Source organism: Coregonus lavaretus (genome assembly GCF_964263955.1).
Source record: "Coregonus lavaretus genome assembly, chromosome: 18".
Lineage (NCBI taxonomy): Eukaryota > Metazoa > Chordata > Actinopteri > Salmoniformes > Salmonidae > Coregonus > Coregonus lavaretus.
In genome coordinates this window covers 24772470-24800342 of record NC_140005.1, presented here as the reverse complement: position 1 = coordinate 24800342, position 27873 = coordinate 24772470, and the positions used below count along the sequence as shown (strand labels likewise).

Sequence of the window (27873 nt, the reverse complement as noted above, 5' to 3'; positions counted from 1 at the left end):
TGATTTTAAGAAGACAATTGTTTTTAAATAGGCGGGGTTTAGCCATAATTATGACTTTGTGGCTGTGGTAAGTAGTGACGACAGCGGCGAGGTGGTCATGGCTAGAAGGAATACAGCGTTTGTCAAATTAACGTCAAACGTTGAAAGGTTTTGCATTTTAGCTAACCCTAACCCGCTACGTTAATTTTCCTAACCTGCAGCGTAAGTTCTCCTAACCTGCTACGAAAAGTCAAATTGGACGTTAATTTCACAAAAGCTGGATCCCTTCTAGCCATGACTAGGCGAGGTCGAGGACAGTCGCAAAAATAACTCCAGAACGTCTCACTCCCTGGCATCAACAGTTTTACGGCAAATGGAATATGGCGGAAGGTGAAAAATCGTTAAACGGGCTGGAGCTCAGTAAGGTATGCTTTAAATGTAATTTGTATAGATTGCACGCGTATTTTCTTATCTTGATCTAACTTATATTTTACTGTTGATATGGTTTTACACGATATTTGAGTTCCCGTTTTACTTGGTGGACGCTCTTCTACGCACCCCTAGCCAGTTTGCTAACCTGCTAGCAACATTTACTAGCTACTGTAGCTAGCTAATGTTGCAAGAATACTATTTTGGTGGGCATCACATTATCTAGCTAGCTAGCTAGTTAGTTAAGATATATCTGGTAATTGAATTATACTGTGTTCACACAGCTAGGATGTTCTTGGTGCTAGTTAGTTAGCTAGCTACGTTGTCACACAGCAACGGATAATCTTGGTTGTCAGGATCTGTGACTTTAACGTTAGCTTAGCAAACGTTAATTAGCTAACGTTTTAGCTCGCTAGTTATCTATTTGACAAGCTGTATCCCTTCAAGCCCTGACCATCTCGCCGCTGTCGTCACTAGTTACCACAGCCACAAAGTCATAATTATGGCTTAACCCTGCCTATTTAAAAAAAGTGTTTGTTTTAATTTGAGCTTGCTAGGGTAAATGCTTTTAGTCAGAACACTATAAAAAACATATTCTGATCATTTAAGAAGAAAGCGGTTCAAGACCTCCTTTTGATGTACTATCATCTATATATATATTATGCTGCCTCAAGTAGAGAGTCTTGTGTGGTGTGTATTTAACCCGGATGTTGCTCTTCTCCCTCCCATGTCTTGCAGAGATGGTGGGATGCTGCGGACTGCGGGGCAGAGATGCTCCGCTTCGTGGTGGAGCAGGTGCCACAGATCTACTGCCTGGAGGTGGAGTCCAAGTCTCAGGAGGAGGAGGAGGTGGTGCAGAGCCGTCTCCTCCAGCCACTGGAGTGTTTCCTGTTCGGGGAGGACCCTCAGGCCGGCCTGGAGAAGCTCCAGCAGGGCAGTGCCGCCTCACAGCTCTGTGGACGTGTCTTCAAGGAGGGGGAGACTGTCTACTCCTGCAGGTCAGAACCAGCTTACTGATTGTCATGCATTAATGCTAATTAAGACACCTGCTAATCAGACAGAGATTTCATAACTCCTGAACCAACTCAGTCAGTAGTTGTAAGGCGATGGAATGTCAAGAAACAGAAATATGAAGAATCTGTTGACCGAATGAATGTACTGTAAGGCGATGACCTTTTTAGCAACCCGATTAGATATAAGCTCTGAAGGTGATTATTCTTATTTTTTTCCTTCTCTTAACTCGACTAATAATGTGGTTCAAAGATCTATGTAAATACATCAAAATAGTTATTTAGGCTTGATTTGCCAAAACTGCAGTTTTAGAATTAGCTAATAGGCCTACCTTTTGGTCACCTCACACACTACAACACTACAGTACTTAGCCTAACTGGCTGTAATGAATAATTAAGTGAACTCTGTATCAGGTTTTAGTGTGTGACTGTGCATGTGTGCATGTTTTCAAGCCAACTGTAGAGATGAGTGTGATCAAATTACGACTCTAACCTCCTGTGGGCCTGATTGCAGGGACTGTGCGATAGATCCCACATGCGTACTGTGCATGGACTGCTTCCAGGACAGTGTGCACAAGGGCCATCGTTATAAAGTAGGTTCCCATTTAAAACGTATGTTGTTTTGGAAGGGTTTAGTGTTAATATAAGTGTTGATAACATCTCATGAAATCTCTCCTGCTGTCCCTGTCCATTACTGATCCTCGATGTTGTGTGATTCTTATAGATGCACGCTTCATCAGGAGGGGGGTTCTGTGACTGTGGGGATCTGGAGGCCTGGAAGACTGGGCCCTGCTGCTCCAAACATGACCCAGGGGCTGCCACTGCCATGGAAACGGTGCGTTTCATAACAGCCGGAAGAGGGGGCGGGGGGTTCACATTTTATTTTCTTTTCCCATTCTGTGTTGATGACGTCAGTGTGCTCCTTTTCCTGTCTTGAGTTGGAGAATGCGCTTTTGGCCTTCAACAAGAAAGTGTCTGGGAAAATTACACTTGGGCAGCCTGCATCACAAAACGAATTAGAGCTGGAATGACAGAGACAGAGGGTGGGTGGTTGCAGCGAGGCCTTATGGAAAATAAGGGCAGGAGATAAAGGCTGGCTAGTGACGTTCTTTTTAATTTGGTCCAATTATGTTATGTTATATCATCCATCAACAATGTTTCCATATCAACGTGGAATGGTTTTTGCTGATAACCTTGATAAGAAACAATTATGAATAGGCCTAAATGGAGGGGCATTCAAGTCATTGAACAGTGTGGTGAACAGTCATGCAACAAAAGTGGTTGAGTACTGATTACTTAGGACCTGCAGTCTTGAATGCAGCCCAGCCCAGGTGTGGGCCTTCCTCTGATAATATCAAGTTCAGGAGTGGTGAGCAAACACATAAGGCCCATGTGTTTCATTGCCTCTTTCCATAAACAGCAGGTGCCTCTATTGAAGGCTGGCCGCTGCCCTGTAGGCTGCTTTTTAGTGACTCATCACATGACAACACCGTCTGGGTTTCAAACAAGAAAGCTTTAAGGCCTAATGTCTAGTGATAGATTCTATCCCCTGTTTTGACATGGTAGTATGACATGGTGTCTAGAATGGATAAACAGACCCACTGACTGTAGCTCTGCCTATGTGTTATTTTGCCTATGTGTTGAATATCTAACGTTTGTGTTCTTTTTGATAGTCTGTACACTGCTTATTGTGGTCTTACAGTACATTCAGAAAGTATTCAGACCCCTTTACTTTTTCCACAATTTGTTATGTTACAGCCTTATTCTAAAAGTGGATTAAATCGTTTTTTCCCTTCATCAATCTACACAAAATACTCCATAATAACAAAGCAAATGTATATAAAAAAAAAAAATCTATAAACACTACCGGTCAAAAGTTTTAGAACAAGCTGGTTGAGAGAATGCCAAGAGTGTGCAAAGTTGTAATCAAGGCAAAGGGTGGCTATTTGAAGAATATAAACTATATATTTTGATTTGTTTAACACTTTTTTTTGGTTACTACATGATTCCATATGTGTTATTTCATAGTTGTGATGTCTTCACTATTATTCTACAATGTAGAAAATAGTAAAAATATAGAAAAACCCTTGAATGAGTAGGTGTTCTAAAACTTTTGACAGGTAGTGTATATTTAAATATGACATTTACATAAGTATTCAGACCCTTTACTCAGTACTTTGTTGAAGCACCTTTGCCAGTGATTACAGCCTTGAGTCTTCTTGGGTGTCAGGGTAGAGAACATCACTTCTAAAATGAGATCATATGAATTAATACATACTGTGCTAACTGAATACAAAACCAAATGAAACAAATATACATTGTTATACATATGATAATAGATAGGATTATTACACCTACATATGAACAAGCATTCATTTTTAACTTGATCATCAAAATATATTGTGCTATAAGCGCTGCACTTATAAATTAATTACATTCGTTCCGATTTCCTATTTGACCATTGAGTTATTAAATAACCTAAAGTGAATTATTTATTCAGGCAGCCATAGACTGCAGATGGAATAGGAAGGAATAGCCTTGAAAACATGTAACACGTAGCCTACCGCCGGATTACGGATAGTCCTGAATGAATCGTGAATAATGATGAGAGAAAGTTACAGAAGCACAAATGTCATACCGTCAAGACATGCTAATCTCTCACCATCACTAAACATATTATATTCTTATTTACAATAAAAGTGACTCGAATGACACTATATTATTTACCATTGATTTCTATTGGGCACAAAATAATCTGGAACACTACCAAAACAAACACCAAATGCATCCAACAAGTTTGTAGAGTCACAAGCTTGATGTAATCATTGCGTGCTAGGATTATGGAACTAAAAATAAATCTTGGTCGACCGAAAGTCGTCTGTTCTTTCGACCAATCGATTAGTCAACATTTTTAAACGTGTCTTTTTCCATATATAGATACACCCTATGTGTTTTAATAAAATCAACTATTTGCATTGAGCTTGTCTGATGCTTTAAGCTTACGGTTTGATGAAATAATACAAATGCCTCGAGGGCACCAGAGATCTAGATAACCAGAAGAATAAAACCTTCACCTGACCCAACTATTCTCCTCCCGCTCCTGCTGACTTTTGCAGATTCTGCCATTACTCTCCTGAAGTTTCCGGTAATAGGCTACACGAGGAGTCGGCAACCTTTCTCATGTTGAATGCCAATTTATCTTACCATTTCTACGGATCTGCGTGCCAGTTATGGTTTTCATATGCACATTTTCGTGAAACCGTTTCATTTATTTTAAAATAACGTCTTCATATCTCAAAATCATTGTCATGTGGTTAATCCAAATCTAAATGAAAATGATAACTTTAAAAAGTAACTTCCATTGCCAACTACGTAAAAATAGCCTATATATAAAAATTCTGGGTCCTCAGAGTTTCCTGCGCCAGTGAGCTCGGGACAGACACAGCTGTAGGCTATTTGCTCAATGGATAAGAAGCAGTGCTTGACTTGGGCTGGAGCTCACTGAAGCTGCGTAGTGGCTGAGCCACTCAAGGACATTCAGAGACTTGTCCCGAAGCCAGTCCCTGACCAAGGCCCTTCTCCCCTGGTTGCTCAGTTTGGCCGGGGTGCCAGCTCTAGGAAGAGTCTTGGTGGTTCCAAACTTCTTCCATTTAAGAATGATGGAGCCCATTGTGTTCTTGGGGACCTTCAATGCTGCAGAAGTGTTTTGGTACCCTTCCCCAGATCTGTGCCTCGACACAATCCTGTCTCGGAGCTCTACGGACAATTCCTTTGATCTCATGGCTTGGTTTTTGCTCTGACATGCACTGTCAACTGTGGGACCTTATATAGACAGGTGTGTGCCTTTCCAAATCATGTCCAATCAATTGAATTTACCACAGGTGGACTCCAATCAAGTTGTAGAAACATCTCAAGGATGATCAATGGAAACAGGATGCACCTGAGCTCAATTCGAGTCTCATAGGAAAGGGTCTGAATACTTATAAGCTATTTCTGTGTTTTATTTTTAATACATTGCAAAAATTTATAAAAACCTGTTTTCGCTTTGTCATTATGAGGTATTGTGTGTAAATTCATTTAATCCATTGTAGAATAAGGCTGTAACGCAACAAAATGTGGAGAAAGTCAAGGGGTCTGACTACTTTCCGAATGCACTGTATATGGCGACATTTGCACGCAGGCCAGGTAGCCTATAGGCCTACTTCTATGCGTGCGCGTCCTTACTCAACATTGCTCGAAACAAAAGACAATTACTAAATTGACAAAACTCATAAATGGAATTAAATAAACCAAAACGTGTTTCTCACAAGTGTAGCTTAGTTTGTGCACTCTACAGTATGAACAATAAAAAATGTATGCACTCACTAACTGTAAGTCGCTCTGGATAAGAGCGTCTGCTAAATGACTAAAATGTAAAAATGTACAAACAATGTGTCCACTCCGACAATGATAACGGAAGACTGGAATAATATTGAATGCATTAACAGAAATTACTGTAACCAAAGTAACAAACTTTGTAGATTAGAAATGATAGGAATTAACGGTAAATGTACTACTGGTGATATATGTAAAGGGGAATTGATATACACTAACAATCAAACGCAAACAATTCACACAATGAAGTTATGAAACAATGAATGTGCACAAATTGGTGGGGGAGACCAATTTTGTTGTTTTTCTATTTAAAACTGATTTTGAGAGTGAAAATAATGAAATCTGAAACCTGGAGAAAACAAAATGGAGAAAAGTGGGGAAAGAATAACAGATTTGATAGGGTGGTACATGTGCAAGACGTAATTGTGTGTATCAGATGGCACCATACCATAGGGCGGCAGCTAGCCTAGCAGTTAAGAGCGTTGGGCCGGTAACCGAAAGGATGCTGGTTTGAATCCCAGAGCCGACTAGGTGAAAAATCTGTCTGTTCCCTTGAGCAAGGCACTTAACCCTAATTTCTCCTGTAAGTCACTCTGGTTAAGAGCATCTCCTAAATGACTCAAATGTAAATGTACAAAATTCGTGTGACTGATAATGCATACTTTTTGTCTCTGTAGGATGAGTGTGTGTTAGAGCCTGGTTTACGTGAGCGTGCCCAGAAGCTCTTCCAGGTTCTCCTGCGCTACGCTACAGATCTGCTGGTGTGGGAGGAGAGCTATGAGCTAGCAGCAGAACTGCAGCCCAGGTACTAGCCTACTTCTATTGATAACCATAGCACTAAACGTATCCACACTACACCAGTAGTTTTAAATCCAGAATGACATTCAATGTGATTTCTCATAGGGTGAAGGAGGACACATACTACTGTGTACTGTACAACGATGAGCACCACTCATATGATCACGTGATCTACACCCTTCAGCGCTCTGTTCAGTGTGACCACAGTGAGGCACATACTCACACAGCCCTCATTGACAAAGAGGTACTGTCTGCAGTCATTCTCCGGCATTCTTCATTACTTTCATTTAAAGCATCTAGATTTGTCAATAAAGGGAAAAAACTGAAAACAAATGTATTCTGCTGCAACGTTGAACTCTGGTTGTTGTTATAGCTTTGCACTTGAAATTGATCATTCTGTTTTGAATGCAGGGTCGCCGGGCAGTGAAGCGAGGGAAGCTCCGGTCTTGCCAACAAGCCAAGGACCTCATCAGGGTAAATTATAGCCTTTTATAAAACTACAATATGCAAATGTTGCCATAGAACTTAATCACCTCCAGTGTTTTGAGTCAGACCTCTTACCCCTGCTAAACGCTGTGTTGTGTTGTAGTCCCACTTTGGACTACATCTCCCTGCAGCCTCTGACCTCTAACCCCTGCAGTATTCTGTGTTGTGCTTTTAGTCCCACTCAGAACACATCTCCCTGCAGCCCCTGCGTGTGGAGATCCTCCACTCAGCGGTCATGGCCCACCAGAGCTTCGCCATGCGACTGGGCACCTGGTTTCCGCAGATCATCGGCTACTCAGTGGGCTTCAGGCAGGTGTTCTGCCAGGTGGCTCTGGAGCCCAGCTCAGAGGGGGACCAGCCCAGCCTCATCAGCCGACTCATGCTGCACGACGCCAGGCTGTACAAAGGCAAGTAGACCTGGGAGTATGGATCAATCTTTCTCTACTTTAAGATGCACCTCTGTTTTGCCTCCAGTCCATCACATTCAAGCCCATTCTCTTCTTTCCACCAGGAGCCCGTAAGATCATCCATGAGTTGATCTTCTGTAGCCTGCTGATGGAGACAGAGTACAAGAGGCTCTTTGCCATTGAGTTCACCAAGGTATGTCAAGTCAGTAGTACACTGATATGTTTAAAATAAATGCAACCTTTACATTACATTTATGTGGCTAACATATGCTGTACGTCCCACCCTTCTGCCGTCACTGTCTTTCAGCATTACAAACAACTGCAGAAAGACTACATCCTTGATGACCATGAGAGGAGCATATCCATCACAGCTCTATCTGTGCAGATCTTCACCGTACCCACTCTGGTGAGAGCTATGGCGATTTATGTAATGTGAAGATTTAAAAAATAAAATCTGCCAGGCTTAGCTCACATACCACTGTATCCTTCTCCCTCTGTTCAGGCCAGGCAGCTGATTGAGGAAGGGAATGTGATCAAGGTGATCGTTGACACCGTCATGGAGCTGCTCTGGGAGCACCTGGATCCCAACCATCGCTTCCACTTCCAGGGATACAACTCAGACAAGTTCTTCCGGATCCAGGTGATCTTCCACGACCTCAGGTGGGTGTGACATACTACTCAGCTTAATCTCTGACCAGTGGCGTAAGGTACTTAAGTAATAAATACTTGAATGTTTTTTGGGGTATCTGTACTTTACTTTACTATTTATTTTTTTGACAACTTTTACTTTTACTTCACTACATTCCTAAAGAAAATGATGTACTTGTTACATTTTGAATGCTTTAGCAGGACAGGAAAATTGTCTAATTCACACACTTATCAAGAGAACATCCCTGGTCATCCCTACTGCCTCTTATCTGGCGGACTCACTAAACACATGCTTCGTTTGTAAATTATGTCTGAGTGTTGGAGCGTGCCCCTGGCTATCCGTACATTTAAAAAACAAGATAATTATGCCTTTGGTTTGCTTTATATAAGGAATTTAAAATTATTTTTACTTTTAATTCTTAAGTATATTTTAGCAATTACATTTACTTTTGATACTTAAGTATATTTAAAACAAAATACTTTTAGACTTTTACTCAAGTAGTATTTTACTGGGTGACTTTCACTTTTACTTGAGTCGTTTTCTATTACTTTTACTCAAGTATGAAAATTGGGAACTTTTTCCACCGCTGTCTCTGACATTAGGAATATGTATCTTGCTATAGCTGCCTGATGCTTATCTGTAATATGAATGTGTTCTACTCCACAGGTACATTCTGATCAGCAAGCCCTCGGTGTGGACTGAGGAGCTGAGGACCCAGTTCCTGGAGGGGTTCAGGGTCTTCCTGGGGCTCCTCAACTGCATGCAGGTACACTCAGTCGCTTTACACTCTGGGGTAACTGTCCGGCATTAGGGATTTTGAAATTACTTGCAGTCTTTGCCTCCATCATGAAATACATCAGATGGTTGTTCTCTTGGTAGGGTATGGAGGAGGTGAAGCGGCAGTTTGGTCAGCACATCGAGGTCGAGCCTGAATGGGAGGCTGGGTTTTCTATCCAGAGACAGCTACGACACATCCTCGTCATGTTCCAGGAATGGTGTTCCTCTGATGTAAGTCCTTACGCGATGGTTTTAAAAATCCCCAAATCCCTCATAATCTCTGATAAATGAATGGCTGAATATTTTTAAGAGTGTATGTTCCTGTGTACTTGACCGGTATCTCTGCCCCCCAGGAGACTGTTCTCCTCCTGTCCTTCAAGGAGTGCCACAGGGCGCTGATGCGCTGCAATAACCAACCCTTTCAAAGCGAGGCCACAGACTACTACATGTGTAAACACATCCTCCATGTCAGCCCCTACAAGGTGTCCCAGGAGCCTGTCAGCATACACCTGCCCATCTCCAGGGCGCTCGCTGGTGAGAAGAACCATACTGTCCATCTGTCTGCCCCTATGGGCCTTGGGGAATTGCTCTATGTGTTGGGACAGTAGTTGGGGTTGTGGAAATGAAGATGACACAGCATACCTATTGGTTATTAGGGCCAGGACGAGACCACTATCGCAATTTTTTCTGCATGGCAAAAATGAAAACACAAAGCAGACTCTCTTTAAAAACCTGTTGTATGAAAAATATTGTGTGCTATAGCTTGGAGAAAAAATAAATAAATGTGACTCTGGATGACAACATAATGATGTTTGTTTCCAACATTAGGGCTGCTTTCCTAAAGAAGTTATCGCGATACTGGTATCATCCCAGCCCTATTGGTTATGCTGTCATTCCACCTTCACTCTTGTGTTCTTTGGTGCATCTTGAGATTTGCGGAACCTCTAATACCTGTTCCTTATGATCCCCAGGCCTGTATGTACAGCTGTGTTGTACAGGGGCAGTCAAACGCCTCCACGAATTTGTGGATCCAGTAAGTATCTGTGACAAGTTTTCTTGTGTTTTTATCTGTCGTAAGTCTGTAAGAATCAGCTTTGTATCATCAGTCAGCCTGCCAGCTTGTGCACTGCAGACAATCTTCTTCCCACTGCTGTTGCTAAAAGACAGAGCCGTCTATGTGTTACAGGAGAGCTGTGACTTCACCTGGTTTGCGGAGCACCCTCTGCGCTGTGTGGTGCTGGCTGCCCAAGTCTCAGCTGAGATGTGGCGCAGGAACGGGCTCTCGCTCGTCAGCCAGGTGAGAGGTGGGATGTGATGGCTTGGATGGACTGATGGTGTCAACTGTTGCTAAAACCTGAACTTTTCACGGATTGATTTCACATTTTGTGATTGCTTTAATGTGTTTCAAAGTATGATTATTTGTCATTTCCAGGTGTATTATTATCACGATGTAAAATGCAGGGATGAGATGTTTGACAAGGATGTCATCATGCTACAGGTTAGTGTTTAACAACAGCAACATTGTTCTGCACTCACCTCCTTTTTATTCTATGGCAGGGGTGTCAGACTCATTTTAGCTCAGGGGCCACACGGAGGAAAATCTATTCCCAAGTGGGCCCGACCGGAAAAATCATGGTATATATAACTTAAAAACAACAACTTCAGATTGTTTTCTTTGTTTTAATACGATCAACATACAACATAAAGCTGGAGCCTGAGGACAGTGTGTCCAAAATAGTACAAGCACAACATCACTATTAATCATAAAACACGTCAAGTTTATTTGAAAATTCTAAAGAAAAAGAACACACAAACACACAATGCCTCAGTGATTAACAGAACTGTTTCACAGATCACAGAACTATATCTGGGTGTCATTTCTCAGGCAGAAATGTAGATAAAAATAATGAAATCCTGTTCCCCAAACAAGTGCAAGAACCACAGAGTCAAGAATAGGTTAAATATACAAATAAAATCAATTAAAAACAATAGCACATCAACATAAAAACATATAAACATAAATCTGAAAGCGTTGCTCAAACTCCCGTAACAGTCCTGTTATTTTATCTTTGAACCGCTTCATGTCTGCCACATGTTGGGTCGCGCACACATTTTTCAGACAGGGGAAGTGAGCTGCATCACCACCGGCAAGTTGCGTCTCCCACAATGACAGCTTCAACTTGAAAGAATGTATGCTGTCATAATACTGCGTGACAATTTTGTTGCGCCCTTGCAGCTGTTTGTTCAAGTTTGTAACATCCACCATAAATGCAAGGTCCTGCATCCATTCTGCGGAATGAAATTCTAACACTGGTTTGCCCTTTTCTTCCATGAACTGTTCAATTTCTTCTCGTAAATCAAAGAAACGCCTCAGCACAGCACCTCGGCTTAACCATCTTACCTCAGTGTGGTATGGCAGGCCATAGATGTGGTCTTTCTCTCTGAGAAGGCTGTCAAACTGACAGTGATTCAGGCTTCTGGATCGGATGAAATTAACAGTTTGATGACCACCTTCATGACGTTATCCATCTTTAATGACTTGCAACACAAAGCCTCCTGGTGCAAAATACAGTGAAAAGTCAAAAGATCACGTCCTCCATTTGCAGATTGCACTTTCTCTCTGAACTTTGTCACATCTGTAGCCAGGCTGACCGCGCGGGACCAGTCCACTCCGACCCTGTCCAGCGCGCCGACGAGTGCGGTAAAAATATCAGCTGCTGTCGTTGTATCTGTCATCGGCACCAACTCCACGAACTCCTCGGTGACGGTCAATGTGTCATCAACTCCGCGGATGAAAAAATGGCCAGTTGTGCAACATCTGTAATGTCCGTGCTTTCATCAATTGCAACCGAAAACGCAATAAATGACTTTACTTTTTGCTTCAACTGGCTGTCCAAATCCACTGAAAGATCGGAAATCCTGTCTGCAACTGTGTTTCTTGTCAGGCTGATATTTGCAAAAGCCTGACGCTTTTCAGGGCACACAATCTCCGCTGCCTTCATCATGCATGTTTTTACAAATTCACCCTCACTAAATGGTTTTGAAGCCACTGCGATTTCATTAGCAATGAGGTAGCTAGCTTTCACTGCAGCGTCACTGATGTCTCGGCTGTGAGTAAACACAGACTGCTGTTTCTTCAGACCCGCCAACAGTTCATTCACCTTCTCTCATCTCCGCTGTCCTTGAAAGTTGTCATATTTGTCGGCATGAAGACTCACATAGTGGCGACAAAGGTTATATTCTTTCAGCACTGCAACATGCTCTGAACACACCAAACATACAGCTTTCCCATTCAATTCCGTGAATAAATAGGATTTACCATTTTTCTTGGAACACTCTGCACTCTGCGTCCACTTTTCTCTTTTTTGACAGAGACATATTGGGGCAATGAGGGTGCCAAAGCACATAATGTTAAAAGTAGAAGCCGTAATAAATATCGCGGGCAAAACAAAGTAGCTCATTGGCTGCACGTGCTTGACCTACTTGCTCTGCCCCGGTATAAACAGTTTGCTTGCTTAACACAATTGCTATTGCGCCATCTAGTGGACGCAATTGGAACAGCAGTTTATTTTATTAGAAAAATTGCAGCGCATTTTTATACTTTACATTTTTTGATTTTTTTTTTTATCATCTCGCGGGCCGGATTAAACCCGTTTGCGGGACTGATCCGGCCCGCGGGCCGGGCGTTTGACACCCCTGTTCTATGGAGTCTCCTGACTACCACTACATAATTGGAAGTCTCCTCTCAAAACTTTGTACAGATTGCTGCTTCCAAAATGGACCCCAACCACTTCATCATGCTGATCTTGCAGAGATTTGAGCTCTTTGATGTGTTCAATGGAAGTCTCTCAAGCAAAGACCAAGTAAGAGCGACTAATGGCTATTGGTTCAAGTAAATAAGTATTACATTTTGGCAAAATGGTCAATTAATAAAATACCAATCCTCCTGTGCAGGAACTGCTGAAACAGTGGAACCGGTTAACAGAAGAGATGCTCTACCTCCTCATCATCATTGTTGGTACGTCCCTAAGCTGTTTTCTAAATAACATATCTACTAAAGTAAATGTCTGGCGAAATCCTAATGTGTAGTTAGTAAGTTGACTGTATAGTGACATCTTGTTGGCTAGATGATATGGCAGTTATTGTTTATGTTGAGGGGTGTCTCATTCTGTATGTCATGCCCCATGTGTCCCCAGGGGAGCGGTATGTCCCAGGGATCAGTCAGGTGACCAAAGAGGATGTGACGATGAGGGAGGTGATCCACCTGCTGTGCATCCAGCCCATGGCTCACAGCAGCCTGGTCAAGGGCCTGCCAGAGAACGTGAGAACGTGGACCTATACTACACTTTTAAAGGCCCACACAGACTACGATTTTAGCCGTCTTATACCAGGATTTTGCCGTCCCAGACGGAATGTCCATGTCACAAGCAAATTCTTAGGTCGTAAACGATTGTTAGACATCTTGGCCGGTTCTGTGTGACACGGTCTAGGTCTGCCGATTTTAAGTACCACTACGTGTGGCGTAGGCTCTGACAAAGTTCTGGCAATGTCAGAAATGTTTAGCTTTTATTGTGTATTGTGGCTGCTGTTGCGAGCCGATCTCGGTGACTGACCAATAGGAACACGGCTTACACTGAGTATGCACAGAATAATACGATTGAATAGTCAGATTAATGTAATAGCTCAATTTAAACGTTTACATGCTTTGCAAGAAGAACGATTTCCCAAATAATCTTTTACATGACACATGAAATCAAGCTATTTGATGGAATTTTGATAAATGCGCTAAATCGGCTATCAAAATATACTTTCTTCCACAGCGACCATGTTATTTTTGGGAAGCATATTTTTGAGTCGGACATGCAATATTTGCATGTGAACTATTTCTAAGATGCGTACTTTCAGTTTTTCTGAACTCACTTCACTCGCGCATAAGAGGTTCCCACTAGATAATACAGCTTTGAGGTCTTAATTTAAGGTTAGGGTTAGACATAATGTTAGCAGTGTGATTAAGGTTAGGATTAGGATTAAAATCAAATTTTAAGAAGATATCTTGTATAGGCAGGGTTTATGACTTTGTGGCGGTGTTAACTAGTGGCGACCACGATAAGAGGAAGGCTAGCGCTGCTGGTGCTGGCACATGCACAGATCAAATACACCACTGCAGTTGATGTAACCTACGTCGGCTGACGTAACCTCGCAAACCAATCGCTGAATGTGACGACTACACTGAAGCAAATGGTACAATCTGGCCAGGTTGATATCAAGATTTTAATTTGGTAACATCGAACAGTGTTACATGTAATAATCCTGAGACAAAAGAAGAAACGCGCACACTGCTCTTGCTAGTATCATTGCTCTTTATTAAGCTTTATGTATCGGCCTGAGGGCCTTCGTCAGAGCTCTTATAAAGCTTAATAAAGATCAGTGATACTACCAAGAGCAGTGTGCAGGTTTCTTCTTTTTTTTCATGTTATTCAATTGTTACCATGCAACAAAGATAGCTCAGATGTGCGAGTGCCTTTTTGCATTTTGAATCACATGTTATAATCCTAAAAGACTGAATTCAACGTACAGTGTGAGAAGGCCTTAAAGCACTAATACTGGTACCACTTCTTCATCCCCTTTTATACTGCAACAATGTACTGTCTTTGTTTGTAGGAGAGCCATGAAACTGGCCTGGAAACTGTCATCCCAAAAGTTGCCACCTTCAAGTAAGTGTAACACTTAAGGTCATCTTGACCATAATGATACAAATCAAAATAATAAATAACGTCTTCAGCAGAGACTAACGTTTGAGGAGCTTTTTCACTGACTCTTTATTCTCCTATTTAGGAAGCCAGGTGTTTCTGGACACGGCTTGTATGAAGTGAAAAAGGAGTGCCTGCCGGAATTCAATCCCTTCTTCTTTCACTATTCTAAATCTCAGCATAGCAAGGTACAGTGCTTTGCAAAAGTATTCATCCCCCTTGGCGTTTTTCCTATTTTGTTGCTTTACAACCTGTAATTTAAATTGATTTTTATTTGGATTTAATGTAATGGACATACACAAAATAGTCGAAATTGGTGAAATGAAATGAAAAAAAAAAAAGTGTTAAAAAAAATTATACAAAATAAATAACGGAAAAGTGGTGCGTGCATATGTATTCACCCCCTTTGCTATGAAGCCCCTAAATAAGATCTGGTGCAACCAATTACCTTCAGAAGTCACATAATTAGTTAAATAAAGTCCACTTGTGTGCAATCTAAGTGTCACATGATCTGTCACATGATCTCAGTATATTTACACCTGTTCTGAAAGGCCCCAGAGTCTGCAACACCATTAAGCAAGGGGCACCACCAAGCAAGCGGCACCACGAAGATCAAGGAGCTCTCCAAACAGGTCAGGGACAAAGTTGTGGAGAAATACAGATCAAGGTTGGGTTATAAAAAAATATCAGAAACTTTGAACATCCCACGGAGCACCATTAAATCCATAATTAAATTTTTTTTGAAAGAATATGGCACCACAACAAACCTGCCAAGAGAGGGCTGCCCACCAAAACTCACGTACCAGGCAAAGTTGGCATTAATCAGAGAGGCAACAAAGAGACCAACAATAACCCTGAAGGAGCTGCAAAGCTCCACAGCGGAGATTGGAGTATCTGTCCATAGGACCACTTTAAGCCGTACACTCCACAGAGCTGGGCTTTACAGAAGAGTGGCCAGAAAAAAGCCATTGCTTAAAGAAAAAAATAAGCAAACACGTTTAGTGTTCGCCAAAAGGCATGTGGGAGACTCCCCAAACATATGGAAGAAGGTACTCTGGTCAGATGAGACTAAAATTGAGCTTTTTGGCCATCAAGGAAAACGCTATGTCTGGCGGTAACCCAACACCTCTCATCACCCCGAGAACACCATCCCCACAGTGAAGCATGGTGGTGGCAGCATCATGCTGTGGGGATGTTTTTCATCAGCAGGGACTGGGAAACTGGTCAGAATTGAAGGAATGATGGATGGTGCTAAATACAGGGTAATTGTTGAGGGAAACCTGTCTTCCAGAGATTTGAGACTGGGACGGAGGTTCACCTTCCAGCAGGACAATGACCCTAAGCATACTGCTAAAGCAACACTTGAGTGGTTTAAGGGGAAACATTTAAATGTCTTGGAATGGCCTAGTCAAAGCCCAGACATCAATCCAATTGAGAATCTGTGGTATGAATTAAAGATTGCTGTACACCAGCGGAAACCATCCAGCTTGAAAGAGCTGGAGCAGTTTTGCCTTGAAGAATGGGCAAAAATCCCAGTGGCTAGATATGCCAAACTTATAGAGACACCCCAATTGACTTGCAGCTGTAATTGCAGCAAAAGGTGGCTCTACAAAGTATTGACTTTGGGTGGGTGAATAGTTATGCACGGTCAAGTTTTCTGTTTTTTTGTCTTATTTCTTTTTTGTTTCACAAGAGAAAATATTTTGGATCTTCAAAGTGGTAAGCATGTTGTGTAAATCAAATGATACAAACCCCCCAAAAATCTATTTTTATTCCAGGTTGTAAGGAAACAAAATAGGAAAAATGCCCAGGGCGGTGAATACTTTCGCAAGTCACTGTATATGTTGGTACAGAGGCTACATGCATATTATATATTTTTTTCCAAAGCTGTTTTTCCCTTGGCTGCTGCCATTTGCTAATGTGTAATCTTGTGACCCCTGCACTCTGTGCTCCAGGCGGAAGATGCTCAGAAGAAGAGAAGAACTCAGGAGGGTTGTGACAAAGGTGAGATGGAACTTATCGTCATACTTACATAGAAAGGAACACTGTTATTATGAGCCAATCCCTGTAGGTGATTCACTATTTGCTTATGATTCATCACTGTCTGTCTCTGTCCATGCCCAGCCCTGCGTCCCCCTGTCCCCCCTCCCTTTTGCCCAGCTTTCTCCAGCATAGTGGGTCTGCTGTGCTGTGACATCCTCATCCACATCCTCAGACGAGTCCTGCAGAGAGCTGTGGAGGACCGGGCCACCTACTGGACAGAGGCCATGATCCAGAGGGTACCTTTCGCATTTATTTCTATCCCACTCGCTCTCTCTTTCTCTTTCCTTTTTATATGAACCATATGAACTGTAACTGTGTGTGCCCCCCACAGGCCCTGCACCTTATAGGCCAGGGTCTGTTGGAGGAGAAGACCCAGTTGGGAGCCAGCACTGTGGAGCAGGTCACCTTTGACTTCAGCCTCAAGGCTCGCAGTGAGTGTACTAGAGATACTACTTTTTGTCTTTAAATGTTTGTCTCTTGGATTATTCTTGGTTTAGGGTACACTTCATATACATTTGTTCTTGAGACATTTTCTGTTTCTCTACTCTCTCAGAGATCGGCTCAGAGCATGGCAAATCTGTGTTCCACCTCCTGTCCAAGATGACGGCTCTTCCTTCCCTGGAAGCCCAGAAGGATATGATTAAGTGGACACTGCAGGTGGGTTAACTTCATTGTCCTGTTAAGAGATTTGATCATCTCGTTTCAACTGAGATTTTAGACAGTTTACAGTACAGCTTTTTGTTTAAATGATCATATTTCTCTTTCTGGTAGATGTTTGAGATGGTGAAGTGCCTTAGGGAGAAATCCAGTCCAGCAGCCTCTATGAGCGTGGAGCAGACCAAGCCAGAGGAGGTAAAAACAGAACATGGGTCATTTTTACACCTTTTTTGTCATGTAACATTTCTGCAGTGAAGAATCCTCACCTTCTGTCTGATTTACTCAGATCATCCCTGACAAAGACAAAGCCGAGCGGAAGAGGAAGGCAGAGGCAGCCAAGCTCCATCGCCAGAAGATCATGGCCCAGATGTCGGCCATGCAGAAGAACTTCATTGAGTCACACAAGATGCTGTATGACAACATGCCAGAGAGTTCCCAGGGGGAACCTGTGGCCTCCAGAGAGAGGTGAGGAGGGGGTAGGGAGAGCTGTTGGCCATGAGGGAGACTACAGAGTGTTGCCCTTCCTTTAAAGACATGCTCCGGAACTTTGGCGTCTACTAAGTATTTTTTAAACCTCTCGCTTTGGGCTGGATATGTCAATGTGTAGTTCATACATGCATAATCTATGAGCAGAATTACCGTCTTACCTCAATTAGCCATGAAACCCCTAGTTTGTAAGCTACAGTTTTTCTGAAAGCTGTGCTGTGCCATTTTCCCTACATTTTCTCCCATGTGGGCCAGCCCCCTAGCAATTTGAGTTTTAGCCAATGACCTTCAGCCCCTCGCCATTTGAGTGACTGCTAGCAAGATGCATAAGCAGCAGAGAGAAAGGGCAATGACATGGTGCACATATCTGCACATATATGACGTAGTACACAATTTTTGGTTCGTGAGCGCTACTTTCAGAACTACTGGCTGAAAAGTATACAAAAGTACTGGAAAATCTATTTAATAATATACTCTAGCTTGCCTAGTAGTATCTCAAGTTTACTGCAGGAAGGAGAGTGAATTCAAATTTGAATTGGGTTGATTCCTTGAGTGAAGGTTAGTGATTAGGAGGATATCTACAGTTGAAGTCGGAAGTTTACATACACTTAGGTTGGAGTCATTAAAACTTGTTTTTCAACCACTCCACACATATCTTGTTAACAAACTATAGTTTTGGCAAGTCGGTTAGGACATCTACTTTGTGCATGACACAAGTAATTTCCAAATGCCTGAAGGTACCACGTTCATCTGTACAAACAATAGTACGCAAGTATAAACACCATGGGACCACGCAGCCGTCATACCGCTCAGGAAGGAGATGCGTTCTGTCTCCTAGAGATGAACGTACTTTGGTGCGAAAAGTGCAAATCAATCCCAGAACAACAGCCAAGGACCTTGTGAAGATGCTGGAGGAAACAGGTACAAAACTATCTATATCCACAGTAAAACGAGTCCTATATCGACATAACCTGAAAGGCCACTCAGCAAGGAAGAAGCCACTGCTCCAAAACCACCATAAAAAAGCCAGACTACGGTTTGCAACTGCACATGGGGACAAAGATCATACTTTTTGGAGAAATGTCCTCTGGTCTGATGAAACAAAAATAGAACTGTTTGGCCATAATGACCATTGTTATATTTGGAGGAAAAAGGGGGATGCTTGCAAGCCGAAGAACACCATCCCAACCGTGAAGCACGGCGGTGGCAGCATCATGCTGTGGGGGTGCTTTGCTGCAGGAGGGACTGGTGCACTTCACAAAATAGATGGCATCATGAGGAAGGAAAATTATGTGGATATATTGAAGTAACATCTCAAGACATCAGTCAGGAAGTTAAATCTTGGTCGCAAATGGGTCTTCCAAATGGACAATGACCCCAAGCATACTTCCAAAGTTGGCTTGGCTTAAGGACAACAAAGTCAAGGTATTGGAGTGGCCATCACAAAGACCTGACCTCAATCCTATAGAAAATGTGTGGGCAGAACTGAAAAAGCATGTGCGAGCAAGGAGGCCTAAAAACCTGACTCAGTTACACCAGCTCTGTCTGGAGGAATGGACCAAAATTCACATTTACATTACATTTACATTTTAGTCATTTAGCAGACGCTCTTATCCAGAGCGACTTACAGTTAGTGAATACATATTTTTTTTATACTGGCCCCCCGTGGGAATCGAACCCACAACCCTGGCGTTGCAAACGCCATGCTCTATCAACTGCGCTACATCCCTGCCGGCCATTGGAGCTACATCCCTGCCGGCTACATCCCTCCCCTACCCTGGACAACGCTGGGCCAATTGTGCGCCGCCCATGAGTCTCCCGGTCGCGGCCGGCTGCGACAGAGCCTGGATTCGAACCAGGATCTCTAGTGGCACAGTTAGCACTGCGATGCAGTGCCTTAGACCACTGCGCCACTCAGGAGTTCACCCAACTTATTGTGGGAAGCTTGTGGAAGGCTACCTGAAACGTTTGACCCAAGTTAAACAATTTGAAGGCAATGCTACCAAATACTAATTGAGTGTATGTAAACTTCCCAGTGGGTCAGAAGTATTTGGTAGGATTCTGACATTTCACATTCTTAAAATAAAGTGTATATCCTAACTGACCTAAGACAGGGAATTTTTACTAGGATTAAATGTCAGTTATTGTGAAAAACTGAGTTTAAATATATTTTGCTAAGGTGTATGTAAACTTCCGACTTCAACTGTATAACTGATAAGTGTGTTGTCATGTTTCTTCCTCCTATCCTGTAGCTGTGCCATGGAGCTGGGAGAGTTGTGCGTGGCTGTGGGGCCTCAACGGGGCTCCACCCCGGCTGAGCGGGAGGTGCTGACCTGCATCCTATGTCAGGAGGAGCAGGAGGTCCAGGCCCGCTCCCCAGCCATGGTGCTGACCGCCTGTGTCCAGAGGTCCACCGTGCTTACACAGTGCCGGGGGAAGACTCTGGCCAACAAGGGTTAGTGCCCTTTTCACACTCTCCTCCTTTTGATGTCCTGTGGTACACAATACTCTCTGACCACTGTCATCTCTTTTTGCATTACTGTTGAAATGATTAAAGATGTTAATGTGTTGTTCTGTGTGACAGAGACCTTGTACCCCCTCTTCATGCCACCTGACCTGGCTGTGGGGACTCACACTGGCAGCTGTGGCCACGTCATGCACGCCATCTGCTGGCAGAAGTGAGTCACTGCAGTAACGTGTCTATCAATGAATCATAGGGATGATGATTCCAACATACTATCTTGGGCCTGAAGACCTAAAGAAAGATTATACCTACATCTTTGTTTTTTTGTCTGTGTGTTCTAGGTACTTTGAGGCAGTCCAGAACACCACTCGGAACCGGCTCCATGCTGAGCTCATCATTGACCTGGAGAACGGGGAGTACATGTGCCCGCTCTGCAAGTCCCTGTGCAACACTGTGGTTCCTCTCATCCCCTTGGAACCACTCACACTCAACTAGTATGTCTTCCTTTTAGCCATGCCGTTTCGCCATGCCGTACTTTATTGCCACTTCCTAAATGACTAACTGAGTTTAGATATGTTTTTGGAGTATCCATAAAACTAAATCTGATTTATGGCCAAATAGTGAACATATCAGTTTTAACCGGCCTGTCCCTTATGTCCTGTCTGCAGTGAGAATGCAGAGCTGGTGGGACAGCTCCTCACCCTCCCTCGCTGGATCCAGATCCTCTCTGCCAGGATCAAAGGACTCCGGTCTGTCACTCAGGGACCAGGTAAAGACAGCTGTGTGATCTCACAAAGTCATTTTAGTGGAGCGAGCCCAGTGCTGTTGCAGGTGTGACTCCATTGTGTTTGTGGTCCAGAAAGCAGCAGTCAGACTAGCAGTGATGGAGACACTGCCCTCTGTGGGGAAGGCCAGCCAGACTTCCGCTCCATCCTCAGCTTTGGAGTGAAAGAGCCGTGAGTCACACACACACAACCATCAGCTCTCAATGGCTTATTCAAATGTAGCGCACGACACACACTAACATCATTTCCATGTTATTGACAGTGTACTATATTATGTATCCACTCACCACATGCTCTGTAATGTAATAAGTACTTGAGATATTCTAAAGATGTCCCCCTGTTGATCTTCCTCAGGAGGAAGTACTCTGACAGCATAGCAGAGATGCTGGTGGTGTGTGCCACCACGGTGCACAGGGTGGGGCTGCAGACGGCCCCTAACGAGCTGTGTCCCGGCGTGCCCGTCATGTCCTGGAACACCTGTGCCTTCACCATCCAGGCCATTGGTCAGTCCCACGTCTTTCTTCTTTACTCTATCTGTTTCTTTTTCAATCCTTTTTCTAGCTGAACTAATTGTGCCACTACTCAGGATGTTTTTTGTTTTTGTTTTCCTACAGAGAACTTGCTGCAGGAAGAGGATAAGACACTGTTTGGCTCTTTACAAAACAGACAGGTAGGTCAGATATATTACAGAGGAGGGACTGTGTTTGACCGGTTTTCACCTATTCCCTCGGGGGGGTTTATCACAGTAACTCTGCTTTCCTTTTCAGCTTGCGGGCCTGAAGGCTGTGGTTCAGTTTTCTGCAACCCAACGCCTCAAGAGCTCCCAGGCTGTCATTCAGAAGCATTTCACAGACATGTTAGGATGTACGTGTTCAAACACCACCCAGCACACAATATCCATCCACCTTACATTGTCATCTCATTTTGTGTGATTTGGTATTTTATGTAATAGTTAATTTGGTTGCCTCCTCTGGCTCTCTCTCCCTACAGCCTTGTTACCCACCATGAGTTCAGAGAGCACACCTTCTATTCTAGAAGTAGACTTCTTCCACCTTCTGGTAAGTCACCAATGAAGGAAGTTAATGTTCTGTTGGCTGCATACAGTAGGTCTTCCACACGCTCTGGGTATAACCAACCTTTCTCTGTGTGTTGTCAGGTGGGGCTGGTGCTTGCCATTCCAGCGCTCTACCAGGAGGAGGCGGTGGACCTGCAGCCCTCTGCTGTCAGCTCTGCCTACAACCACCTCCACATCCTCCATCTTGTCACCATGGCCCACGTGGTGCAGGTCCTCCTCTCCTCCACAGATTACACAGCAGTGTCTGGGGGAGAGGAGGGAGAGGAGGCGAGGGCAGCAGCAGAGCTCTATGCCACTGTGTCACAATGTACCGGCGGGTAAGAAGGAATGCTGCCTGCCTTTTCTCTGTATTTTTTTATGTAATATACTGTATGTGTGTGAATTGTGCATTGGGTCGTTTTTGGACATTTTCCATTCATGTTCATCCAGTCAAAGGTCCATTGTTTTCCTAAGCAGATTATGTGACTGTGTGTCTTATTGTCCAGGCTGAGGTCAGATGTGTCTGGGTGCTCAGTGGCAGACAGAGTGAGGAGAGGGGTCACGCCCTTCCTGCGCTGCGCTGCCCTCTTCTTCAATTGCCTTACAGGGGTGCCCCCTCCAGAGGAGCTCGCCAGTACTACAGGTAGGTATCTCAGGGCTCAGACTATTGTGGTGTATAAGGGGATTGAATGGGTTAGGGTTTCACTGACTGAACCATTCATGCTGTTTCGGCTGCAGTTACCTCTCAAGGCCAGGTGGAGGCGCTGTGCAGTTATCTGGCATTGCCCTCCAATGTGTTCCAGCTCTTCCAGGAGCACCGTGGGACTGTCTCTCCCTTAATACAGAGGTAATATCAATAACCTGTTAGTCACAGCCAAAATACATTGAAATGAATAGAACATTTATACATCTTTAACTGATGTTCTTATTATCAGATTTGTGATGGTAGCTATGTTTCTAAGGTAATTGTTTGATGTAATGTAAGAAATATTTTTTACTGATGGCCTCTGTCTCTCAGATGGTGTGGGCACCCAGCTGTAACCAATGCACTAAAAGGGGAAATGCAGACAATCAGGTAAGCTCAAATTCACTTAGTAACTGAATGAAGTATTTAAGATTTGTTTTCCTTTCTGCCCTATGAATAACTGAATCTTTGATAAAATGATTATTGCAGTTATCCCAGGAAAAGGAATCGGTTAATTGAGCTTCCTGAGGATTACAGCGCGCTCCTCAATCAAGCCAGTCACTTTCAGTAAGTAGGCACCACTGTCTTACTTGGATTCTCATAAACGTTGGTTAAATTATGGGAGAGCTGTTGAGTTCCAGTGGAGACAGTCCTCTTTCTCTCTCTGCCCTCCTGTGCAGTTGTCCTAACTCCACAGATGATGAGAGGAAGCACCCCACCCTGTGCCTCTTCTGTGGGACCATCCTGTGCTCCCAGAGCACCTGCTGTCATAGCCAGCTTGACGGGGAGGAGGTGGGCGCCTGCACCGCACACGCTGCCACCTGTGGGGCTGGAGTGGGCATGTTCCTCAGGTGGGTCGGGGACAAGGGTTCCTTGTAGGGACAGGGTGGGCATGTGGTTAAATATGTTCAAATGTTCTATAAAGCTTCTGCTGATTGCTTTGTTTCCCCCTCCCCCCACTGATTAGGATAAGAGAGTGTGAGATGGTCCTGATGGCCAGTAAGACACGAGGAAGCACTTACCCAGCCCCTTATCTTGATGACTACGGAGAGACTGACCCACAGCTGGGGTAAGCTGGCCACATCTCCTCTCTTTTGAAACATTCATTACATGTATCTCTGATGTCGTTCTGTAGAAGAATAGCATATTTTAAAGCAAATGTTATGTGAGACCTGTGTCACTGACGGACTGTATGTGAATGTGAGATTAGGAGGGGGAACCCCCTGCACCTGTGCCCTGAGCGGTACCGGAAGCTCCACCAGCTGTGGCAGCAGCACTGTATCCTGGAGGAGATCGCCCGCAGCCTGGAGGTGGTCAACGTCATGTTTGCTTTCGAATGGCAGATGCTGTGAGCCCAAGACCAGGTTATGTGTGCTGCTGGGTAGGGCCAAGGTCTGGAGGCCACAGCCAGGGGGCACAGCCCACACACACACACACACTCACACACACACGCCCACCTACATATGTCCTGGTTGGGAGCGGTACGCCCCTGTGCAGCCATTCCTCCCCAGGATCCCAAAGGGAGTGCAGATAGGACAGAGAGCGATGAGGAGGTGGTGGTTGGAAACTGAAGTCGCCTTGTTTGAATTTGTCTGCTGTGAGAGGGCTATGAGTAATGCTAGGAATAACGTCTCCCTTCTCCATAGAGAAGCTTATTAAAGGAAAATACATCTATCAAACACCCCAATATCTTTATGCCATCAGCTTGTGTATATAAAATCTCTCCCAAGTGGTGCTGTGAATTATCTGCCATCTCCTTTTGTTTTAAGACTTTATAGAGATGATAAAACATGGGTTTTAGCGAGTCTTGCAGTGTGGGAGTTGAGTTTACTCTTTTGCAAATGGCTTTGGGATCATGTTTCCTGTTCTATATTATTTGCTTTCTGTCACAGTAGACTGTTTGCATGGCACCTAGCCCATGTTACTGACCATCACCCTTCTTTAATTATATAAATAGATGGGTCTTTCCACGAATAGAGTACATTTTGGGTAGTGTAACTTGATAAAACATTTTTACTTTCACCTAATTTTAACATTGACATAAAGAACATGTTCAACTTAATAAAAAAAAAAACATGTTTTCCCATCTCAAGGAGTTAAATAAAAAAAGGACTACAGTAAGTGCCAATAAAGTGCCATCAGAGTAACAGGGTTGAGGTTTTCATCTTAAATCAGCCATAAATCCCCTTGTGACAGGGGGAATGGAAGCTTGTTGTGTGCAACATGGAGGGGCACAAAAAATGTTGAGCTGTTAAAGTATTTCAAGCCTATCTGTCTACGGATAACAGGTTTGACGTGGTATGCTCAAAGGGCTCAGTTTTCCACCACAAAACACCAGAAAATGGCCAAAAAGAGTAGAACCAGCTCACCTGGTTTTACACTATAATTTGACTATTCAATGTTTATTTCGGGGGAAAAATTAAAGGAATTACTTCACCATATTAAAACGAGAGTTCTGTTCACTCACCAGGGTTGACTTTAAAATGAGGGACGTGATTAATCACTTATCACATTAAATAAATAATAATCTTCAGAAATGACTTTGTCAAAGCAAAAACATAACTATGGCTTTACAATGATGGTGAGAACCTGGAGACATTTTGTGGTTAAGTGGGTTAAAACCTTCCTAGAAGTCGGAAAAACATGAAGAGGGACATGTCAAAACTGTGACTTCTGGCACTTTAGCAAGTCTTTATTAATATAAAAACCGGATTTATTGAATTTTCTATGTGGTCTATATTAAATGGCACATTTAATATAACATGCTTTTAAAATTCAATATTGGTGCACAGTTTGTTTAAATATTAAAGGGACGCAAAAGGCACTCTATTCGTGGAACGACCCAGATAATGTACAGTGCCTTCAGAAAGTATTCATACCCCTTGACTTATTCCACATTTGGTTGTGTTACGGCCTGAATTCAAAATGGATTAAATTGTTTTTTCTCACCCATCTACACACAATACCCCATAATGACAAAGTTAAAACATGTTTTAATTTTTTTGGTTAATTTATTGTAAATGAAATACAGAAATGTATAATTTACATACGTATTCACGCCCCTGAGTCAATACATGTTAGAATCACCTTTGGCAGCAATTACAGCTTTGAGTCTTTCTGGTTAAGTGTCTAAGAGCTTTGCACACCTGGATTGTAGAATATTTTCACATTCTTTTTAAAAGTCTTCAAGTTCTGTCAAGTTGTTTGTTGATCATTGCTAAACAGCCATTTTCAAGTCTTGCCATAGATTTTCAAGCAGATTAAAGTCAAAACTTGTAACCAAGCTACTCAGGAACATTCAGTGTATTCTTGGTAGGCAACTCCAGTGTATATTTGGCCTTGTTTTAGGTTACTGTCCTGCTGAAAGGTGAATTAATCTCCTAGTGTCTGGTGAAAAGCAGACAACCAGGTTTTCCTCTAGGTTTTCCAATTTGTTTGCAGTATTACTTTAGTGCCTTGTCGCAAACAGGATGCATGTTTTGGAATACTGTTTGTCTGTACAGGCTTCCTTCTTTTCACTCTGTCAATTAGGTTAGTATTGTGGAGTAACTACAATGTTGTTGATCCATCCTTAGTTTTCTCCTATCACAGCCATTAAACTCGTAACTGTTTGAAAGTCACCATTGGCCTCCGGCAATTGAGTTAGGAAGGACGCCTGTATCTTTGTAGTGACGGGGTGTATTGATACACCATCCAAAGTGTAATGAATAACTTCACCATGCTCACAGTGATATTTAATATCTGCTTTTTTTTTTACCCATCTACCAATAGGTGCCCTTCTTTGCGAGGCATTGGAAAACCTCCCTGGTCTTTGTGGTTGAATCTGTGTCTGAAATTCACTGCTCGAGTGAGGGGACCTTACAGATAATTGTATGTGTGGGGTACAGAGATGAGGTAGCAATAAAAATAAAACAAGCCAAACACTATTATTGCACACAGAGTGAATCCATGCAAATGATTGTGACTTAAGCAAATTTTTACTCCTGAACTTATTTAGGCTTGCCATAACAAAGGGGTTGAATACTTATTGACTCAAGACATTTCAGCTTTTCATTTTTAATGAAAGAACAATTCTAATAACATAATTCCACTTTGACATTAGGGGGTATTGTATGTAGGCCAGTGACAAAAAAAATCTACATTTAGTCCATTTTAAATTTCAGGCTGTAATAATATAATAATATAATAAGCCATTTAGCAGACGCTTTTATCCAAAGCGACTTACATTCATGTGTGCATACATTTTTACTTATGGGTGGTCCCGGGGATCGAACCCACTACCCTGGCATTACAAGCGCCATGCTCTTCCAATTGAGCTACAGAGGACCACAAAATGTAGAAAAAGTCAAGGGGTGTGAATACTTTATGAAGGCACTGTATGAATAGATATACAAGCAATTACTATACTTGTCAAATGCAAAAGTATATGAAGAGAAACTTTTACTGTACAAACATTGCTGCTTGTAATCTGAATGAATTAGATGGCAATTAAATGTTAATCTAAAAGCACTTTTGAAATAAAATGACTTAAGTTTCCAATATATGTACATGTAAAAGAGTCGGTCTTCTGTAAGTCTTCACTGAAATTCCCTATTTTGCCAACCTGATACTCATTAAATGCTTCTTTTGTCGTAACTCCTTCAAATAATTGTGTATGGGAACATTGTCAACTGTTTTAGAAATTATTATTTTTGCTGTGAAAATGACATTCAAATAGATCATATTGTAGCTAACGGGGACAAAAAGGTTCATACCAGCAACACGAAATATATTCTGTACACATGACTAATCTAACAAGTAAATAATAGCACATCACTACTACATTAGTGTATTTAAGACTACAATTATGTACATTTTATGGGGGAGTAGCTACATGAAAAATAATAATCGCTATAAAAATACACTTGATATTACATCAGACTTTTCAGGAAAATGAAGTTTTGTGCATATACTGTATGGGTTTTGTTTTTCCTCGTTTGCGTTGCTTGACAGTGCTGTATGATAACCAGGCTGTCTGAATAAATACATTTATCTAGACAA

The 27873-nt window shown here is 42.7% G+C and overlaps 1 protein-coding gene across 1 annotated transcript; it reads left to right on the top strand.

Annotated features, from left to right (window-relative positions):
- The first annotated feature begins 68 nt into the window (after window positions 1-68).
- Window positions 69-27873, top strand: ubr1 (ubiquitin protein ligase E3 component n-recognin 1). Its single transcript, XM_084182324.1, has 45 exons — window positions 69-404; window positions 1147-1406; window positions 1933-2011; window positions 2143-2253; window positions 6470-6597; window positions 6696-6834; window positions 7002-7064; window positions 7252-7483; window positions 7588-7676; window positions 7791-7889; window positions 7986-8143; window positions 8799-8898; window positions 9012-9140; window positions 9263-9443; window positions 9881-9942; window positions 10096-10206; window positions 10342-10407; window positions 12671-12772; window positions 12864-12927; window positions 13106-13230; window positions 14571-14623; window positions 14745-14847; window positions 16615-16663; window positions 16784-16938; window positions 17034-17133; window positions 17256-17359; window positions 17474-17554; window positions 17646-17824; window positions 20098-20300; window positions 20430-20523; window positions 20651-20803; window positions 20978-21078; window positions 21169-21265; window positions 21449-21597; window positions 21709-21764; window positions 21862-21958; window positions 22085-22152; window positions 22251-22486; window positions 22655-22791; window positions 22887-22995; window positions 23167-23223; window positions 23323-23400; window positions 23514-23684; window positions 23801-23902; window positions 24044-27873. The coding sequence occupies exons 1-45, from the start codon at window positions 360-362 to the stop codon at window positions 24183-24185; spliced, it is 5217 nt and encodes a 1738-aa protein (XP_084038450.1). The 5' UTR covers window positions 69-359; the 3' UTR covers window positions 24186-27873.

What these genes read in the sequence shown, in the direction of transcription:
- ubr1 (XM_084182324.1), top strand. Translation starts at nt 360, where the DNA reads ATGGCGGAAGGTGAAAAATCGTTAAACGGGCTGGAGCTCAGTAAG. An exon ending in AGCAGACCAAGCCAGAGGAG is followed by an intron (nt 17,555 to 17,645) that starts GTAAAAACAGAA and finishes TGATTTACTCAG; the next exon opens with ATCATCCCTGACAAAGACAA. An exon ending in GTGTCACAATGTACCGGCGG is followed by an intron (nt 22,487 to 22,654) that starts GTAAGAAGGAAT and finishes CTTATTGTCCAG; the next exon opens with GCTGAGGTCAGATGTGTCTG.